We start from the raw sequence: 17707 nt of genomic DNA, 5'->3' as shown, positions 1-17707 counted from the left end.
CAAGTGAGAAGCAGAGGTGGTCTGCCATTGCCTTCCTCTGCAGACTCTTCCTTGGTGGTCTCCCATCCATGGGATGGTCTCCTTGGTGGTCTCCCATCCATGCTGCCTTTCCTCCCCCTCCTCCTTTACCAGAATAGAATATCAAGTTTAAATTAAACAATTTTATGAAAAATACATTATCAAAGAAGTATGTGGAGGATGTTAAGGAAAAATTAGAAAAGGTGAGAACCTATTTAAAACTTTGATGGGGAAAAGAGGCTGTAAATATGTCGGTGAAAGGAGGGAGGAGACAGCAACTCTTTTAGAAGTCTGCCAGAACACAGCCTAACACTTAAAAAATCCAAAAAGACATATTTCAGCTGCCAGCATCGTGTCAGACCTTGTGATCATCCGCCATTTTCTTCCCAGCCCACATCTCCTTCACCATCAAGTGCCAAAGGTCACACTCTGACTTAAGGTTTGCTTCAAACACTTCCTTTTTGGACAGGGCTTTTATCTTCAGAGTAGGAATTCTGAGGAGAAGAAACGCGACTGTAGTACTCTTCACTTCCTGGAAGGGGGGAAAATATATCCAGAAAAACAAGAATTTCAGTTAGCGAGAGATGGGCTGAATTCTGCCAAAGTTTCTTCTCTTTGTCCTTCTCTCAACCACCGACCTGCTCCCAAAACCCCTTCTCCCATCTTTCCAGTTCCACCGAGTGCAAACTCCTTGCAGGGGTTCAGCTGTAAGCAGCACGCAACCCGATGGCAATCAGTCCACCCCCATGGAATCACATTCCAGCCTTCATTTCAAAATAATGATGATGATGATGAGAGATTAATATAACAACTTAATGCCCACTCAGAGCACTTTACAAACTGTGTTATTATTATCCTCACAAAAATCACCCTGTGAGGTGAGTGGGGTTGACACAGCTCCGAGAAGCTGTGACTGACCCGAGGTCACCAAGCTGGCTTCAAGCGGAGGGATGGAGAATCAAACCTGGCTCTCCAGATTAGAGTCCTGCCGCTCTTAACCACTACACCAAGCTGGCTCTCAAAAAGGCGGGGGGGGGGGGAGCAAACAGGTGTGCACATCTGAAATGGCAAGTTTCCAGCATGGTCCTCAGTGGTGAACAAGTAGCCAAAACTGCTCCTGCAACTGCTGTGATACAGCCAACACCTGTGCAAGTTTGCTACAGTACAGCTGATGCCAGAAAAGAACATATTTCGCACAGGTCCTGAATAAGGTTAGAATGAGTTTCCTACACAGTCTCACGCCTACAGCAACCTCAAAGCATTATTGCAGGCCTTCCAAAGGATTCGGGGAGCCTAAAATCCGTAATAAAGTTTTTTTTAAAAAAATCAAGTGAGCTATTGAGTCTCTGTCACATTTACCTCTATGTCCCTGAAAGTGGCAATCTCTTCATAGCCTGGCCGTCCTCCTTCAGTCAAGAGAAACAAGCGCTTCTGGGTCATTGCTATTTTCCCAACCCCTTTGTTCGTTTTAACGGAGGCTGACAACTTGTAGACGCATTCGTTTTTGTCTAAGCGTTCAATTACAGCGGGTGGCAGGTTTACATCTTGGGCCTCTGATTCCGTCTCCTTCCAGTAGTTGTAGAAATCTTTAAACGTTTCTGGGTCTATTTGTTTCTGGTGGCCTTAAAATTGAGGAAACATACTTCTTGTTAGCAATTCTAACAACTTTTGTGTTAAAAGGCTAGATAAACAGCCCTGACGGGTCAGACCAAACCACTCGTCTACCACCCCCAACCATGTCCAACAGTAACCAACAAGATGATGACATTTCTATGCCGCTTCTTCAAGTATAGTTCAATGTGGTTTCCAAAACACACAAAAATACACAATCTGCATTAAGAACAAAAACTACCTGAGGCTACCAAGCAACAGCATGAAAATAATCAGCAATACAACCACACTGTCCAGCAGGATCAGGGAATATAAAAGCACGCACGCGTGCAACTGAGCCTATTATTTTTACCTACCCACTGTTAATGAGTCGAACAGCCGGTGTATAGTATCAATATCTTTGACAATCCCAGATTCTTGAATGCGTTTCACAAAGTCGTTCAGCTGCATATGAGTTTTTGGCAACGCAAAGTTTTTGACGTGATCATCTACTTTGGTTATTTCCCTTTGTTTATCCAGCACCTGACTGATCAGCCTCTTCAGTTCAGGCTTCTGATCCGCTTGGGATCGCTCCGAAGGAGGAAGAGCTTCCACTACCTTCCTCACAAGGTCCGTAGGGAATATCCTCACGTCTGTCTTGTACAGATTTTGGAAATCCGAAAGTGCATTAAGAAGTTTTCCCTGCATCAGCCCAATAAGCCCCCGAAGGTAGAAGTACCTTGCCAACAGTGCAGAGTTCTCAGGGGGCAAAATATTTATAGCTCTGCTGAGGTGGTTGACAAAATCAATGTAGTAAGAGTGAACACACTGGCCCACCAGAGGGAAGTGGATTTCTGGGATCTTGAAAGTGCTCACTGATTTAGAAATCAGTCTTGTGGCTGGAAAAAGGAAAGACAAAAAGGTTATTTATGCACAGAACACCAAAAGCCACTACGCCATACTTTAACATACCACTGGTCTTGTCTACGTTAGCAAGGTTTCCTTCCATTTCTAGAATTTCCCTTTCAGAAAGGGCCTCAAGGAGAGTGGCTGAATGGACGGTAAAGGGCTTCACAGCAGGTAACATTGGCTTACAGGGCCTAACTGCTAGTCCACAATATCCTCCTTAGGCCAAGGCCTGGACTACAAAATACATCCCCATGTGGGCAAGAGGAGAAAAGAAAAAAGTCACTGAAACAGATCTTGGGAAAATGTTCCATGAGTGGGTGGTGTGCTCCAGTGGAGAGAGAGACCATTTATGGAAAAAGAAACTATAGGCTCCTAGAAGAACCATGCATGCATGTATGCGTTTTATATGCCGTCAAGTTGCTTATGGTTTCCCTATGAATTACTGACCTTCCAAAACGTCCTATCATTAACAGCCTTGCTCAGGTCTTGCAAACTGGAGGTTGTGGCTTCCTTTATTGAGTCAAACCTTTACTGAATCAAGGTCTTCCTCTTTTCCTGCTGCCCTCCACCTTTCCTAGCATTATTGGCTTTTCCAACGATTCACTGAAAATACGTTTGCTGCCAACTGGCTCAAGCCTGGCTCTGCCCCGTGTTCAAGATCTGCCTGAGGCACTGAGGGCAAAGCAGCAAGACTGCAGCTTCACAGCGCCTGCTCAGCATGGATTCAGGCATAAGCCTGTGTGGATCAGAGTTCACTTCGCCAGATGACTCTGAAGACATGAGATTTGACCCACAAAAAGCTTAAGTCACTGGTAAACGCTGCTACCCCTCTGGAATTATACTCAGGACCAGGGCTTTTTTTCAGTGGGAATGTGGTAGAACAGAGTTCTGACACCTCTTGAAAATGGTCACATGGCTGGTGGTCCCGCCCCCTGATCTCCAACGCAGCGCAGTGCAGCAGGCAATCTAAACTCCCCTCTGTCTGGAGATCAGGGTGTGGGGCCACCGGCCATGTGACCATTTTCACAGAGGGTGATTTAAGCTTTAAAAGGCTCCCCCCTTGTTCCAGCTGAACCAAAGTGATGTCATTGTGCAGTCCTGAGTTCCGCCACCTCTTTCCCCAGAAAAAAGCCCTGCTCAGGACTATACTCAGGTTCTGGCTTTCTAAGGCCTCCTCCTCCCTTTGTCTCCTCCACAAGTGTGGCCCTGGTGTCACTTTCATGCTGCCACCACCCCCAAACTTAGAGACGGTCATGAGTATAAAAACTACAGACAGGACAGTAATTCCAGAGCAGCATCTGTGTTAAATCTGTTGCAACAAAATGAAAACTGAAGTCCACTGGCACCGTGAAGACTAGCAATATTTATTCCAGTGAAAGCTTTTGAGAGTCAGGGTTCACTTCATTAAATGCAAGGAGTGTGCATCCTCAGTTACTGATACTCCGAGTTACAAGCAACGTGGTTATAAGGTACCGGGGAGACGTTACAAAGAGAAGCCAATTTGGAACAGGTCTAATCAAAAGAGAAACCGATCTATACAGAGTGGGCGAGTCCCACTCCTAATTGTAGAAAGCAGGTGCAGCAAGATAAATGTAAAATCAGATCTCATCAAGGAAGGTGCAGCATAAGACAAGATCATCAGAACATCCATAATGGGTGGCTTGTACTGAGCTATTAACCCCTGCAGTGAGTGGGGAAGCCAAAGCCTTTGTTCAGGCGTGAGGAAAATACAGTACTGAATCTCTTGACAAATTCAAATTCAGCATTTTTGTTGCACTGGATTCTTCCTTGGTTATTGTGCAAGAGAAAAATAACCTCTATATCAGAAACAAGACAGGGCAGGAAGGTAGTTGGTTTTTGCCTGCTGACTAACAAGAGACTCCACAGTGAAAGTATAAGAACGCTGCACAGAAATTAGGAAGCAGGAAACCGGGATGAGTGGCTACCTTTTCCCCTTACCAAGCTTAGCGTTTATACTCCAAAGAGATGAATTCCTAGCTGGATAATCCTTCGGCTTGATATCTTGCAGATTAGGCAAACTTATTCCCATACGTTTGCTGATCAAGTATTGAGGATTAAATCTTCTTGAAACAATTTTCTCCATGGTCAATCTCCTTGGGCTATCAAACATGGAGCTGAATCTAGAGGAAACAACATTTTTTTTTCTTGTGAGACATATATAGGCAACAGGATATTATTTGATGAAAGGACTGTCGGGCTATCCCCACAAATGCTGTCTGCAAAACTAATCCATACCCTGTGCTAAGGAAAACGGTAGACCTCAGAAGCGCTGGCCAGCCATGTTCCAAATTCAGCTTGCAGCAGATACTTCCCTACAAGTCTTAAGTCATTTTCTGAGCTAATAAGAGACAGAAACTCCAACATTTCATTGTTTAAAGCGTATTCACAGAATCCTAAAATCTGCACCAGATATTACATTCTGCTGTTGTGCAGAGAATTTGTGGGGACTAAAGAATGCTGTGAATTCTTGCCCTTACTGAGAATCCCACAATGTGACAAAAAAAGGGGATTTTCTCCCACAAAAAAATAGTTTCTGGTCCACAGAATTATTTAATTATTAGGCCAGGTGATTGTGTATACGATCTTTAATCATGCTTCTACAAGCGAAGTTTCATAAAGGTGTTTTCTTCCCCGTTGGGTGCAAAAAAAAGAGATGTGCTTTCATGCCAGAAAGAGCAAGGACATAAAATATATGGTGGAAAAGCCTTACCTGTCTTCTTCGCTTTGAGTGCTCAGCTCTAGGCGAGCAAAGGCATCCATCCTTCTGTTAAGCCGAGCTTTAAGAAAAGAATGAAACATATAGGTTTCCAGTACCTGCAACATATAAGAGAAGTACAAGATTAATAACTGGACACATTGAAAATGGTAGCCGCTCATTCAACCAAACTCCCAACAACTGGACTTGCAAACGTATCTGCTACTCTTATGTATAGTTGGCTGCATCAAATATTCACTCATGTTTTTTTTTTCAGGGTGAAAATGGTGCTTGGAAGACCAAAATAGCACACACACACCCCGCAATACCTTCCTACTGAGTACATTTATCTGGCCTCTCCCGTCTGCTGCTTTAATGTCTTTTAGTGAGTCTTGAAAGCTGTCATATAAGTAATCCCAGCCATTTGGGAATCGCGCAATAAACATGGCAACATGACACAGATACTTAGCCAGAGCTGTGTCTGTGCCAGCAGTGTCCCATCCCCCCCACCAGTGAATCAATGAGACATCCTGAGAAGTCATCAAAGGAGTGGGCCATGGCTCAGTGGTAGATCTTCTGCATCACATGCAGAAGGCCCCAGGTTCAATTCCGCCCCCCCTCACCCCCCACATCTCCAGTTAAAGGATCGGGCAGTAGGTGATAGGCAGGACCTCTGCCCGAGACCCTGGAGAGACGCTGCCAGCCTGAGTAGACAATACTGACCTTGGTGAATCAACAGTATGACTCAGTATGAGGCAGCTTCATGTGCCAGGTGAGGTACTCTAACAACGCCCCAAAACATTTGCAAACAATGCACCTATTGCCATGTCTGCCGTTCTTTTAATATATGTAAAGATGCGTTTGAGTAACAGCCGTCAGGTGATGCATTCCTTTTCCCAGAACTTCTCTTGCCATTTAACTACCTTTGTCTTACAACAGCTTTATACTCTTGCAGGCACCAATGCAAGATTCCAGTAGGTGACACTTACTGGCAGTACTACGAACTACGACATAGGAGGCGGCTTTATTACAGCCTTGTTGTACAGTCAGTTACCTCCAAAGCATTCCCAGAAACAGCTGCTTCTCTTCAGAAACATTTATAAGACCTAAGAGGATGCGAGTTCAGCATCCTATTCCAGACTGAGGCCAACCGATGCCCCCAAAGGACCTACAAGCAAGACAAAGAGACCAAAGTCTCCCGTTGCTGCTGCCATCCCAGGCGACAAAATTTCAGACGGCTTCTGCCTCCGAACGTGGAGATCTTTCTCATCTTGGCTAAAAGCCATTGATGGACCTCTGCTTCTCCATGAATTTGTCTCCCCCACCCTTTAAAATCCAATAAAACAGTAACCATCATTACATCCTGTGGCAGAGAATTCCACAAGACACCCTCTGGGCTTACTTTGAATTGACGACACCAAATACCATTTTCTCATTGCTAAATGTGATGAAAACCTGGCAGGGTCAGCCTTGGTTAGTAATTGGATGGGAGCCCTCCAATGAAGACCAGGGTTGCAGAGTCAGGCAATGGCAAACCACCTCTGTGAGTCTCTTGCCATGCAACCCTCACTATCACTTGAGGGCACTCTCCACCAGAGTGATGCAAACGTTGGCCATAGCCCGAGACTTAACATAAAACTCTCTTACATCCTCAGAGGGCAAGCCATGTTTGATTGTTGCAGTAAAAAATAAACAGGAGCCAGGCAGCACCTTGAAGACCAACAAGCCTTTATTCTCGCATTAACTTTCATGGACCTATGCCAACTGGCTGAAGTCCAGAAATATACTGGTTAGCTTTAAGGTGCTGAAATGCTGAAACATTCATCTATCGTGCAACACTCTTGTAGAAACCTCATCTCTAATACATGCCTTTTGCCAACATCTGTGCACAGGTAAGACAATTTTGTGATACATACATAAATAAATCGGCACAGACAAATCAAAGCAAACTACAGGCAAAACATGTAAATTCTTCTTTAATGTTCTAGTTACATTGTTTTTTTTTAAAAAGCAATAAACTGTTCAAACAAATTCTGAATCAGACTTACCTTTCTATAAAACGGTTGATCGCCTAGAACTCTTGTTTTCATAAATTCTTCACTATTAAATACTCTGTGCTCGTAATTCAGATGGTCTTTCACCTCCCTGTTGATAAAACAGGGTTACATGGGAGTTCCGGAAGGCACAGTGGTACAGGGATCATAGGTGGACACATTGCGCGTAGGAAGATTAAACCCACATTCCCCTAACTGCTGATCAATTCTACCAAAGGCAGCATCCGCCACACAGTGGCATGGGAACCAATACTAAGGCAGATGTCACTAAAGGACAAGAACCAGGCAGTTTTATTCTGGGGATGGTTCAGTTTGTCTACAAATGTACATATCGCTTTACAAGAGATATTAACAAGTTGTGTGATTATGTAATAAGGCTCTGCTTCTTTCAAAATTGCCCAATGCTTTTATGAGCAACAAAACAACTTCAGTGTTATCACCTTACAGGCAGAAAGAGTGGCTCGCTGGGAAGCTCACCCACAACAGCAATACTAGGAAACTATATGCTTAAGCCAGTAGTTCTGTATTCTGCCCATTAAGGCAAAACACTGTCCATTTTTTAAAAATACTGCCGGTCAGTGGCATTTTCTATTCTGATATGACATATGCTTCAGAAAACCATTCCCTATTAGATCGCCCGACTGATCTCTCTATACACAGACTATTGATTCTAAGCTATATTCGCTGGTAGCCACCGGCAGACCTACTGGGGTCATTTTTAAAAGTCATCTATGCTAGGGGCTGTCAAAGACAGTTTATGCTATCCTAGTACCTCAGCATGCAGTAAGTGACCTTATTGCCAACAGTTACAAACATATATCCTGATTTGAAAGCAAGAAATACTTCAAATATTTACTTTCCTTTGTTCCTGGATTCTGGTGCTTAGAGCAGTAGAAGGAAAGAAAGACACTACAAGGGGTGGGGGGAGGAGAAGAGAAGAAGAAAAAGTGAAGAAAGCTGCACAGAAATAAAATCAAGCCACCAGACAGAATGCTGATTGACTGCAGTTCTACATCTCTCTACAGAAAGCATCACCTCTTAAATACTTAACGCACATTTTTCATGTAGACCTTAAATGTACATTAGTTAATGATAAAAACATTAGTTAATAAATCACATTCTGAAAAATCTGACAACGATTAGAGGTAAGCCTGCCTGATGATTATCCCAAGAGTACCCAATTTTGTCCTCTGAATTACTGGTTATATAAGCTTTCTTACATTCTTATCCATATTTCAAAAGTGGGGTTGTCATATTTTTCCTCTGTGACCGTAGAAGATAAGCTTCTTAAGATTCCAAATTCTCCTTTTGATCTCAAAAGGTTTTCAAGAGCTGTTGCAGTGAAGCATGACTGACGTTAAGTCCAGTGCAGTTTTAACTATTCCTGAGATTTTAAACCCACAGCCCACCCCCCTTCACTCAAATAATCCATCCTACAATTTTTTTAACATTAACTATGGCTTAGCATTGTGTCAGCACGGAGGTTAATATTTAAAACATTTCACCCATAAACCAGGATTTGAAACTCGTCTGAAACTCTTACTTGAAGCTAACCGGTTAGCAACCTTGGTCCAGATATAATGCTAAACCACAGGTAAAATTGAAAAAGGCAAACTTAGCATCAAAAGAAGAGAGAAAGGGAAAAGGAACAGGCAAGGCCATAGGGAGATCCCAATCTGTTAACAATAATCTGCATATAGAATGGTTACAAAAAAATGTTCATCAAGTCCCAACCATCACACTGCAAGAAATAGTAATAACAACAACAACATCCGGTTTATATAACACACTTCAGGACACCTTAATGCCACACTCAAAAGCAGTTTACAAAATAATAACTGCACTTATATACTGCTCTTCTAGATAGATTAGTGCCTCACTCAAAGCTGTGAACAAGTTAAGTGTTATTATTATCCCCACAATACAGCTGGGGAGCTGGGGCTGAGAGGAGTGGCTAACCCAAGGCCACCTACTGAGCTCATGGCAGTAGTGAGATTTGAATCAATAGACTGCTGATTCGCAGCCAAACCACTTAACCGCTGTGCTACAGTTATTATTATCCCTCCAACAGACACTCTGTGTGGTAGGTAGGCCTGAGAGAGCTCTGAGAGAGCTGTGACTGATCCAAGGTCTCCCAGCTGGCTTCAAGCGGAGGAGTGGGGAATCAAACCCAGTTCTCCAGATCAGAGTCCTGCCGCTCTTCACCACTACATCAAACTGGCTTTCCAAGGTATGAGTTTTCAAGAGTCAAAACTCCTTCATCATGTGACAAAGGGAGCTTTGACTTTTGAAAGCTTGTATCTTGGGAAACTAGTTCGTTTTTAAGGTGCTACTGAACCCAGACCTTGCTCTTCTACTGCAGAGCAACTCAGCTATGCACAAAGATAAATAAGTAGCCACAAAAACCCATTACAGTGCACAGCATCAGCAGTCTTTGGCAAAAAGAATGCAATTTCATTCATTGAACAATGACCCTTCCCCCAAATCCTGATCCTGTCTTCCCCTAAACCTTATAAAGTCAGTCATTGAGTTGTTCATGGTGGCATCCCAAACTTGGATAGTTTGCAAGGCACGCTTCTCTCACACTTCACATAGAAGGGGCAGAATCACGAACTGTGGGCAATGTGAACCAGGGTCATTTTATCACTCGCTGCTCTGTTGAGAATTACTGTCACAACTCTATTGATGCATTTGTCAAATCTGGGAATCCTAACATGGTGCAAATAAGAGCAACCAATTTCTCACAAAGGTGGAACTGATGCTGCACGCTTACCGGACTGTGTATCCCATGAGCAATTATTTTGACACCTACCTAAAAATATTGACAATCAATTGCAGAGTGATCTGCTGAATTTCAGAATTCAGTTTCTGCTGCCAGTTCCTCCTGCGGAGCTGTGTTTCACCAAGGTCTGTGCTGGAACCCAGGTGGCAGCATTCAAGATCGTAATGCAGCTGTAGGCCTTCGATCCTGCCCGAGGAGGAAAACGGAAATGCTTAATCCCTTGACATGAGTGTGTTTTAGATGAATATCCATTTGGACTAATGCCAAGTGTCACCATTTAGTCATGCCCTTTGTTAGTAAGTTTCCAGCATATGGGCAGGCAGGACACTCTCACATCATGAAAATCCTAGAGGTGGTTGGGGTCCAGGGAATGAAACAGGCAAACTCTGCACTAGGGAGATCCCCCACCTAACCCTCAAATAAAAACAACAAAAACTGTTCTGGTATGAGATGGGGTGCGCACCCTTGCCCCTGCCACTGAGGAATATTCCAAGCACCACGTTGCAAGGAATACACACCAATACAGATCGGGCTGAGGCAGTGATGCTGCGCACACACCACAGCTGGAGACATTTTTCTTCCTGGTAAAGCAGAGGACGAATCTTCTTTGTAACACAAAGAGTTGCACAAAGTTAAGGCACCCCGGAAGAAGGCAGCAAAAGGTATTCCAGAGATCTCATGCAAACTGCCTCTCAAGAGAGCAATCTTTGAGATTAGTTACATGAATGGTAGAAAGTGGTCATTAACAATGTCATCCTAAGCAGAGTTATACCTTTCTAAGTCCACTGAAGTCAACAGGCTTAGAAGCGAGTAACTCTGCTTAGGATTGCACTGCAAGAGTCAGTCACTGAATTTAATTCTCAACTGCTAGAATTAAAATGGAACACTCCAAATGGCCTTTTAGGTGAAAGATAGATTAAAATTCCAACGCTATGCAGAGTAAGCTGCAAAGGCCAACTCACCCTACATTTGATCAGGATGCAAAAGAATTTGACATGTTTGCTGTACAGTGAACATTATCCACCTAATTAGATTTTACCAGGGTGAAGAAAATAGAGGTATGGTAAAAAAAAGTCTATGGAAACTTTCATCATCATATTGGAATGGGCGCTTAAAATCAGAATGTTCTGCTTGTGATTTGATTTCACTTTTATTTCAGAATATCCATCAGCTCTCTCAGCAGAGATGAACTCTCCCACAGCCATCACCCCTCAGATGTCTCCATGCTGACCCAGCAAGCTTCCCTACTCCAGCAAGGGAAGAATCAGTATTTCAAATCCTACCACCTCAAAACCTCCCACGCCCAATTTTCTCTCCCACAAACCAAACAGCGGAGGATCAGGCTAATATAAGCACTGCACCATACAACTTCGGCAAACAACAAATTCTTTACATAAACATCAAGAACTGCGGATGAGATGGGGCTCCAACCATCATTAATCCTTGCCTCTTGTTAGTCAAGGAAAGAAGCCAGTATTTTGACACAGAGCCCTACACAGTTTTTGATCTGGCTAATACGAATAAAATATTTCAAGTAGGGAACAACTGTTAACAACCCTATCTAATAAACCATCAGTCTTGTAGAAACATTCATATATATTTTTAAAAAATAGGATACAACATAAGATAATGTAAAGAAAAGGAAAGCAGACTAAATTAATTGCCCGAGTAACGTGTCCTGATGCAATCCCATAAAGATCTCTTACTGTTACCAAGTCTGATCTCTAAAGCAAACAAGGTATCTTGAAGAACTTTGTTTTGATAGAAATATTTGTTTTTACCTTGTTATAAATATTTCTGCTGCTTGGAGGGGGATATCTGGAATTTCGGTCTCATTTTCAAAGGACTTGGATTGTGCAATGTCCCCATTATCAACGTTAATTAGAATTAAATCATCAGCTTCCTTTTAAAATATTTTAGAAACAGACAGGTTAATAATTAAGATGATGCAGAATTAGAAACACAGTATTTCACATATATATTTATTGCTAGCAGTTCATTGTTTTGTTGTATTTTTAAATATAATCTGTAAGAAATATCAATTCTGATATGTTTCATGCCAACATTAACAATGGAAACTATTTTAATTGTTATCATGCATCCCATTTGGACAGCTGGCACTCGCGTACAGCAATGATTACAGAGGAAGATAAACACTTTGTACAATGATGCAATACATGCACAAGATTTATTCAGAGGAAGTATTAATACAGGTCAGCAGAGAGAATATTAGAAGACCGGAGTCCAATGCTGACTCAGGCTACTGTCTCACTAGAGAGAAAGCAAGCAATGGTCCACAGTTTATCAGCCACAGTCCAAAGCCACATGCTCAAACGATGCTTCCATTTCCAGAAAGAGCACCAGAGGGCCCTTTTAGATCCAAGGGCTGACAATGAGGAGAGGCTTCCTCATATTATAGCACAGCACCAGTCCACAAATGTGAATGGCCTAATGCACAGGCTTGTTTGGAAGGTGGATTATAAATGCTGCTTTATCCTTGCAAAAAAAACTTATCTGAACTGCAAATGGTGGTGGTCACCATGAAGGCCAATGGAGTAAGCAACAACAAGAGATGTCTAAATGCAGACATCTTTGGAAATTGGACACCACCATGTATGCGCAAAAGTGGAAAGTGCAAGAAGTGCCAACTATCGAGGATTGGATATATAAATTGCTGTACATGGCGGAAATGGACAAAATGACAAGGAAACTGAGAGACCTTGATCCAGGACAGTTCAACACGGATTGGGAGAAGCTGAAACAATATTTAGTGAAGAAATGGGAGGTGGGAGGAGAACTGTGGCAGTTTGAAAATTACTGAAATACAATAAAAGTAGAGGGAGGTGACTTTACCGGGGGGTGGAGAGGCAAATGAGAATTTCTAAGCAACTATTTTATTAGACTATTATATATAGCATTAAGTATTATAGGTGTTATTACAAGAATTATAATGATAGAAATTAACCAATTATAAGGATAGAAACTAATTAATTTCATTTCTGGCAATAATTGTATAATGGAGATAATTTTATAATTGCAATGAAAGAATTTAAGTAAGGTGGGAAAATATATATTAATGTATAGATTATGTGCTAAATTGATTGAATTGGTTTGGAGATATATATGGGTCAAATTGGTTGACTATTTTTGGTGGATAGTTGCATAATGAAAGAATAATACAATCATATAATTAAAACAGTATGAAGATGAGATATGTAGAAAAAGAAATATATAGAGTATAAGTTAAATTGGTTGACTTATATTGAATGTACTGTTTATAGAAGTATCTAAAAATATGCTAAATGAGGGATAAATTGTTTGCCCCATATTGAAGATGAGATTATAAGATAGAGTATAGAGTACCAAAATTAGCTAAATGATTATTATTAAAAGAAAATATGCCAAGAATGTATTATTTAGTTATGTGTTATTTAGTTGTTAAAGTAAGTAGGAAGACAGAAGGAGCACTGTGTTATATAGATAAGCTTAGAAGAAAGTGAAAGATTATGTTTGACAGATAGAATAAATTTAAAATGAGTAAGGGAAAAGGGACAAGGGGTTGGAAAACTGTTGGAAGTCAACAAAAGGGGGGGAAAGGGAGGGGGTTAGAATTGGAAAAATTAAAGGAAACTGATTGTAATGTACAATTTAATGATATCTAATCCAATAAAATTATTTTTTTTAAAAAAAGGAAATTGGACACCAAGGAAGATAACAACAACAACAACAACATTCGATTTATATACCACCCTTCAGGACAACTTAATGCCCACTCAGAGCGGTTTACAAAGTATGCCATTATTATCCCCACAACAAAACACCCTGTGAGGTGGGTGGGGCTGAGAGAGCTCTGAGAGAGCTGTGACTAGCCCAAGGTCACCCAGCTGGCTTCAAGTGGAGGAGTGGGGAATCAAACCCGGCTCTCCAGATTAGAGTCCTGCCGCTTTTAACCACTACACCAAACTGGCTCTCATTAGAGTGCCATCAAACTGAAAATTCAATCCTTTTCTTTCGGATGTCATAATAAACCCTCATTAAAGTTATGCATTTCTCATAGTCACAAAACTGAGATGTTTAACACTGCCTAGATTATCCTCACCCCCTCAATCATCCCTTTACATGTCAAAAGAAGGTGGGAAGGCACCATTCATGTTACTTTAGGTTGATTTTTGAAGAAAGATGTACAACTTTCGGGGGGGGAGTATATTTAAATGCCCAGAAAGGAGAAATTATCCATGACAGACCTTGCTAACTTCTTCAAAGTGATCCAGGTGACAGCCCATCAGGAAGGACGTAGGAGCCATGACAAAATCCAGCATTTGACGAGAGAGAATAGGCACGAAAGTGTGTTGCCACTGGATAGGATGAAGGTACAGCATGAAGCATTCCGATATGAGCGTTAGCAACGCCCAGTCAGAAGAAAAGAAAACTATTTTGCGCTCCGTTAAAATACAAGTTATAATCTGGGAAGAGAAATAAACAGGTCAGCAAAATTTTCACATGTGGATTTGCAGAATACAACAGCATATAATATCTCATTATTTATCTAGTACACTTCATATACAGTATTAAAATAACCCACATAACAGCCCTATAGAGTAGGTCGGTGTTATCCCCATATGGCAGCTGAGGGTGATAGTTGACCCAGCAACATTGTAGCCAACAGATCAGCAGCTCTTGTGCTTCTTATAAATTGCACTTGCGGATCGTGCTCAAAAGCATCTTTCTTCAAGGAAAAACCAAACCCTTGTTTCAAACCCAGAACTTTTCCTGCACAAAACTCACCAAAATAAATGTGAGTTGTTTGAGAGTTCATCTAATCTAATTTTTGAGACAGGAATCTCCACCCAGTGAATACAATCTTCACTCAAAGGAAAAAGACAGGGCACACCACGTATCTTTCCAAGGAAATATACTGAATACTTTTAAAAGCGTTCCAGAAAACAAAAAAATAATCTTGAAATGTGGAGCTGTGATTCTATGCCCTGAAAAGAAGTGTCCTGTCAGCATGTCCCCTCTGTTCAGCTGCTTCTTGGGTCAGAGAATTAGCTTGGGAGCAAGTAGCAAACACCAAGCTGTGAGATGGATTTGAGCTCATGTTATTTAGTACTGCACATCTGCATGGCTAGCACAGAGGAATGACTTCTCTCAAGTCATCGCAGTGACACTCTGTGACAGAAACAAACAGGACCCTATTTGAGAGGAGCTGACGGTACGTGCTTCCAATTTATGATTCAGCCAGGGCAGGAGGCAGATCACAGCACAAGTGCATGAGCCCACAGAGGAGTCAAAGAATGGTTCTGGAAGAGCTTCCAGCTGAAGGACTGGAAAGTTCATCTGTACATAGGTGCTCATACACCCCCTGCTGACCCCGACCTAAACAAATGTTAAAGCTAACCCCCGAGTGAGTGGTTGAGGAGGAGTTCACACATTACAACCACCAGGGCCTCCCTGCAGGATTAATAAACGCAAGAGCACGAAACAAGTTCCACCAGTTTCAAAAAAAAACCCCACTGTACGCTACCTGTAACACCTGCTCTGGTTTGAAGCACAAGAAGGGAAGGTGAAGATCCAGGTCAATAAGTGGACTGTCAGGGTCCTCTCGAGACGGGAAAATTACTTGGAGCGGCTTCATATTAAATATCTAGAGGAAAAACAGATAGAAGTTCAGCTAGCTAGCTCTGTATCGCAGAGGTCTTCCCCCACAAGGTCCTGCAGGAAAGTGAGTATTTTTAAAAAAATAAACGGGTAAAAACAAGTCTAATTCTATGCATAGAACACGTACATTTCAACTGAAATATCACATGCCTTATTATCATGTTTATCTGTAAAAAAAAAAGTTTGTATTTTTGCTGCTCTGTAAGAAGAAAGAACAAAAAACTGAAAGCAAATAAGAGTTTTAAAAAAATCATGGAAAAGCTATCCCGACAGACATGCTTCTTGAGCAACAACAAAAAAAAGACCGCTAATTCACACGGGAGGAAAGAAAGCAGAAAGCAGTTTAGTGAGCAGATGGATTACAAAGCAATGGCAGTATTACGCAACAGAAAGGGAATCACGGTTTAGCTTGTTTTTCAAGGACCTCTGTAAGTAGTTACTGTACAAACTCGGTAGTATTACGCAGACAGAAAACGTACATTAACTGCATCACCCAGTGACATCATGTTCTCCTTTAGACTATGACTACATGGGGAGACTATAGAACTGTAAGGCATTCTAATGACTGCCAAACACTGGATTATCACCTGGAAACTATCGTGCTTAGATGCCAGTTGACACAGGGTCAACCAGACTTTAGACAGATGCCTGACAAAGAGAGAAAATGAGGATCGCGTGCATCCTCCTGCGGCTTGCACCAAACCCCAAAAAACTGTATGGCACATTCCCTTACGAAATGTGCCATATCCTAAACTGAAAAGAATCTCCATGATCTATTTCCCACATTTAATAATTCCCCCTCGATTTTCAATGCACGTATTTTTCACAAACTACTTTTCCAATAACCAACCTAAGGAACGAATGGAAGAAAACTCAAGTCGAACAGCTTGAGGACCAACATATTTTTCCACGGCCTAAGCTTTCATGAGTTAAAGCTTACATCATCAACTGAGAGACAGTTTGGTGTAGTGGTTAAGAGCGCAGGACTCTAATCTGGAGAACCGGGTTTGATTCCTCACTCCTCTGCTTGAAGCCAGCTGGGTGACCTCGGGTCACTCACAGCTTCTAGCTCTCTCAGCCCCACCCATCTTAGAGGGTGTTTTGTTGTGGGGATAATAATGGTATACTTTGAAACTGCTCTAAGTGGGCATTAAGTTGTCCTGAAGGACAGTACATAAACCGAATGTTACTATAAAGTTATTATTACAAATAAGAATGGAGATACATCAGCCCTTACACCCAAGTCAGAAGTCAGGAGGGATATTACAAAGAAGATCTAGTTACAGTCATGATGCAGAGGTACAATGCAAAATGTCATCAGCTTGATTACAGCAAGAGGTGGGAAATGCAGGAAATTCAAATATGGAGAAACTGATATTGTAAAGTGACAGCTAAGATACAGGAGAAGCCGTGCGGGCAGGTGAGGTGGCTGGGACCAGGAAAGGTGAAAAGATAAGAGATTTCAGGAGGTAGACACACCACCACATACGGCAGTAACTGGCTTGAGTCATGAAACCAAGATTGCCACTTAACTGCAACAAGATGGGTGGTTTCCAATGGTGAAGAAGCAGGCAGAAGGGCTGAACTTTCCTCCTGCCCGCTTCATCCCCAGAAGCACCTTCTCCTCCCAATCAGGTGCATTTCAGTGAAAATGGTAGCAAGCAAAGTGGCATGTAGGGAAAAGATCTGACGCTTATGCACAAGCGTAAGCACGCGCGCACTCATACACACACACCCCTCTCTCGTCCTGGAGATTGCAAAGCCAACCCTGACTCTTTACAGCTGCTGCCAGCGCCCCCTCTGCAAAGACACGGATCTGCTGCTCTGACAGGTAGTTCTACCCTTTAGTGAAGGAACCCCAGGAGTAAGGAGGGTGAGCAGGAATAGGAGCTGGACTGCACAGGGGAACTGGACAGACAGCCAGTGTATGAGACCGTGGCAACAAGAGAGAGAAGACCTAAAGGCGAATGAAGAAGTATA

General features: G+C 42.2%; 1 protein-coding gene across 2 annotated transcripts in view; it reads right to left on the bottom strand.

Annotated features, from left to right (window-relative positions):
• Positions 1-17707, bottom strand: part of DENND3 (DENN domain containing 3) — a 42126-nt gene that overhangs the window by 8896 nt on the left and 15523 nt on the right. For both annotated transcript variants that reach the window (XM_054985689.1, XM_054985690.1), the window contains 10 exons: positions 15594-15713; positions 14314-14532; positions 11851-11972; positions 10100-10255; positions 7282-7378; positions 5249-5352; positions 4477-4658; positions 1986-2507; positions 1378-1640; positions 380-550 (listed from right to left, as the gene is read on the bottom strand). In XM_054985689.1, coding sequence (XP_054841664.1) covers positions 380-550; positions 1378-1640; positions 1986-2507; positions 4477-4658; positions 5249-5352; positions 7282-7378; positions 10100-10255; positions 11851-11972; positions 14314-14532; positions 15594-15713 — 1956 coding nt within the window. The remainder of the gene's footprint in view (positions 1-379; positions 551-1377; positions 1641-1985; positions 2508-4476; positions 4659-5248; positions 5353-7281; positions 7379-10099; positions 10256-11850; positions 11973-14313; positions 14533-15593; positions 15714-17707) is intronic.

This window comes from Eublepharis macularius, chromosome 7, assembly GCF_028583425.1.
Source record: "Eublepharis macularius isolate TG4126 chromosome 7, MPM_Emac_v1.0, whole genome shotgun sequence".
Taxonomy (NCBI): domain Eukaryota; kingdom Metazoa; phylum Chordata; class Lepidosauria; order Squamata; family Eublepharidae; genus Eublepharis; species Eublepharis macularius.
Note: the sequence above shows the minus strand (reverse complement) of the source record. Positions and strands in the feature narration are given on the sequence as shown.